Here is a 2,676-nt window from a genome sequence, read left to right as displayed (position 1 = left end):
TCTTTTTTAAAGACACATTAGTTCTACTCAGGAGAGTTCTACTTTCATCACCTAATCATCTCCCAAACACTCCATCTCCAAATACAACATATGATATAGAGTTTAACTCATGAATTTGGGGGAAAACAGATACTCACTCTATAGCAACATCCAAACGTAAATAACTTTTATCATATAATCCTTGATAAAATCAAATATTTACTATTATTTAATGAAAGTGTATGTTTGGGAAGACTTTGAGATGACATAAGAAATTTCCATGTAATAATAATTGGGATAAAAATCGGGATATAAAGTTTCTCATACAGTGTGATTTACCAATGAAAACCCTCTGTTCCCCTTATCCCTGGCACTTCATGATTCCAGACTGAATAAAGAAGGTGGAACCATGCATTTCTTTACTATTTGTTTCCTACCATTTCGGAGACTTAGTATCTTCTTTCAAGCCTCATTCAGAAAGAGAGAGGCCTATGAAAGAGGTCCCTGTTAAAGAAATCAATATATGTTATGACCTCTTTATTACCTAATAATATGCATTCCATTAAAAGCAGAGGTAAGAATGGCATGCCATATTGTCAGCATGATTCTTATCAATTATATCAAAAATATCTAATGTCAGGTTCTATATTGGATATATAAAGCTCATGAATTATGGATTATAGTATTTCAAATATGAGGAGCCTAGTTCCCTAAAGAAGGTTATGAAACACTGTAAGTAAAAGAAGAAATGAGGATACTAAAAAATGGCAAAGATATTATCAGACATTCTAAATTATTGGGAAGATCAATGGATCATCCAATGAAAATATACCATGAAACAAAGCTAACCTACTTGGAAGATAATAGGATTCTGCACTCAAAAAAGTAAGTAAATCTTACTTATTATATCTACGTCTTTTGTTCAGATATTTTTCTATACTTCACTTCTTTATGATTAATATTATAACTTAGAAGCAGCATTTCAATCTCATATTCTAAGCAATATGAACAAAATTATAGACTTAAATATTTTGCAGATACAAAAATAAGAAATATACTTCAAGTATTAATATGGATTGTCTTTGTATGGGAGGAGTGAACCAGGTTATTATGCCCCACTTATTAATTTCCCTCTCTGAAATATATAAGGAGCACTATTAATTCTGAAAAGAACAATTCTGAGAGAGAGAAAAATGTGAAATTGCACTCTAATGAAAAAGGCACAGTATTAACTATAGTATAAGTCACATAAAACACAGTTTCAACAGATACATTTTATACCTAAAAGCTAAACATCTATTTTCCTAAGATTTATGAAAATCTTAAAAGTTTATTTTGATTATTGGAAATACTTACATCTTCAATGCTTTTCATCATGTACAAGTTTATTAAACCTGAGGGGAAATTTACTACAGAAAAATAATCCTTTCCTGGAGGGAGCAACTCTTCATTGAAAAGAGGCGACACATTTTTCTTCTGCTTCATTTTCTTCTTCTGGTCCACAACTTTTTCATGGCATTTTTCATCTCTCCATTTCTCAGAGTATAGATTAGGGGATTTAACATAGGGGTAATAACTGTGTAAAACACAGTCAATGATTTATCAATGGGTAAGGTAGAAGGAGGTCTCACATACATAAAAATGCAGGGGACAAAGAAGAGGACCACCACTGTAATGTGGGAGCCACAGGTGGATAAGGCTTTGCGCCTCCCTTCCTGACTAAGATTCTTCAGGGAGTGGAGAATAACTCCATAGGAGATGAGTAAGACCGTAAAAATGACGACACAGATTGCCCCATCATTAGCAACCACGGTGAGGCCAATAACATAAGTGTCAGTACAGGCAAGTTTTAGTAATGGGTACATGTCACAGATGAAGTGGTCGATGACATTGGGACCACAGAAAGGAAGGTTGTAAACAAAGAGAAGTTGAACTACAGCATGCAAAAACCCTCCAAACCAAGCCAACAACAGCAACAGAACACACACTCGTTGATTCATGATTGTCAAATAATGCAAGGGTTTGCAGATGGCCACGTAGCGGTCATAGGCCATGACCACCAGGAGTAAAATCTCAGCACCACCAAATAAGTGCCCTATAAAGAGCTGGGACATGCAAGCTTGGAAGGAAATGGTTTTCTTCTCATAGAGTAAGTCTATGATCATATTTGGAGTAACTGTAGTAGAATACACAGCATCCATAAATGATAAGTAACCAAGAAAGAAGTACATAGGGGCATCCAGGCTTGGACTGACCACCACAGTTACCACAATGAGTAGGTTGCCCACCATTGTCACGATGTAGATGAGCAAGAACACAACAAATAATATTTTCTGACCTTGGATGCTCTGGGTGAGCCCCAAGAGGACAAACTCAGTCACATTGTTCCTGTGTTCCATATGTTCTTTTGCATGTCCTTATTTCAGAGTTCAGACAAAATTAGCTATAAATATAACTATTCCTGCTAACTTCCTGAAATCTTAACACAATCTGTTTATTCATTCAACACATAGGCATTATCATTTCTTATGTCCCGGGACTTTGAGAAATTACAATACAAGACTTGATTAAAACATGTTCCCTACCCTCACCAATCTTGCAGGTTAAGGGAGAGAAAAGTTATTAAAGACATCCTGAGAAAAGGACACATTAACAAACAAATGGGGTGCCACAACCAGCTTTCCACCTGGAAGCTAG

The 2,676-nt window shown here is 35.5% G+C and overlaps 1 protein-coding gene across 1 annotated transcript; it reads right to left on the bottom strand.

Annotated features, from left to right (window-relative positions):
• Positions 1–1,460: 1,460 nt before the first annotated feature.
• Positions 1,461–2,378, bottom strand: LOC140613339 (olfactory receptor 4A15-like). Its single transcript, XM_072791872.1, has one exon. It carries the CDS (start codon positions 2,376–2,378, stop codon positions 1,461–1,463), a length of 918 nt encoding a protein of 305 aa, XP_072647973.1.
• Positions 2,379–2,676: the final 298 nt, after the last annotated feature.

Source organism: Canis lupus, chromosome 21 (genome assembly GCF_048164855.1).
Source record: "Canis lupus baileyi chromosome 21, mCanLup2.hap1, whole genome shotgun sequence".
Lineage (NCBI taxonomy): Eukaryota > Metazoa > Chordata > Mammalia > Carnivora > Canidae > Canis > Canis lupus.
This window is presented reverse-complemented; position numbering and strand designations above follow the sequence as displayed.

Excerpts from the sequence above, each read along its gene's own strand:
- LOC140613339 (XM_072791872.1), bottom strand. The coding sequence starts at position 2,378 with ATGGAACACAGGAACAATGTGACTGAGTTTGTCCTCTTGGGGCTCACC.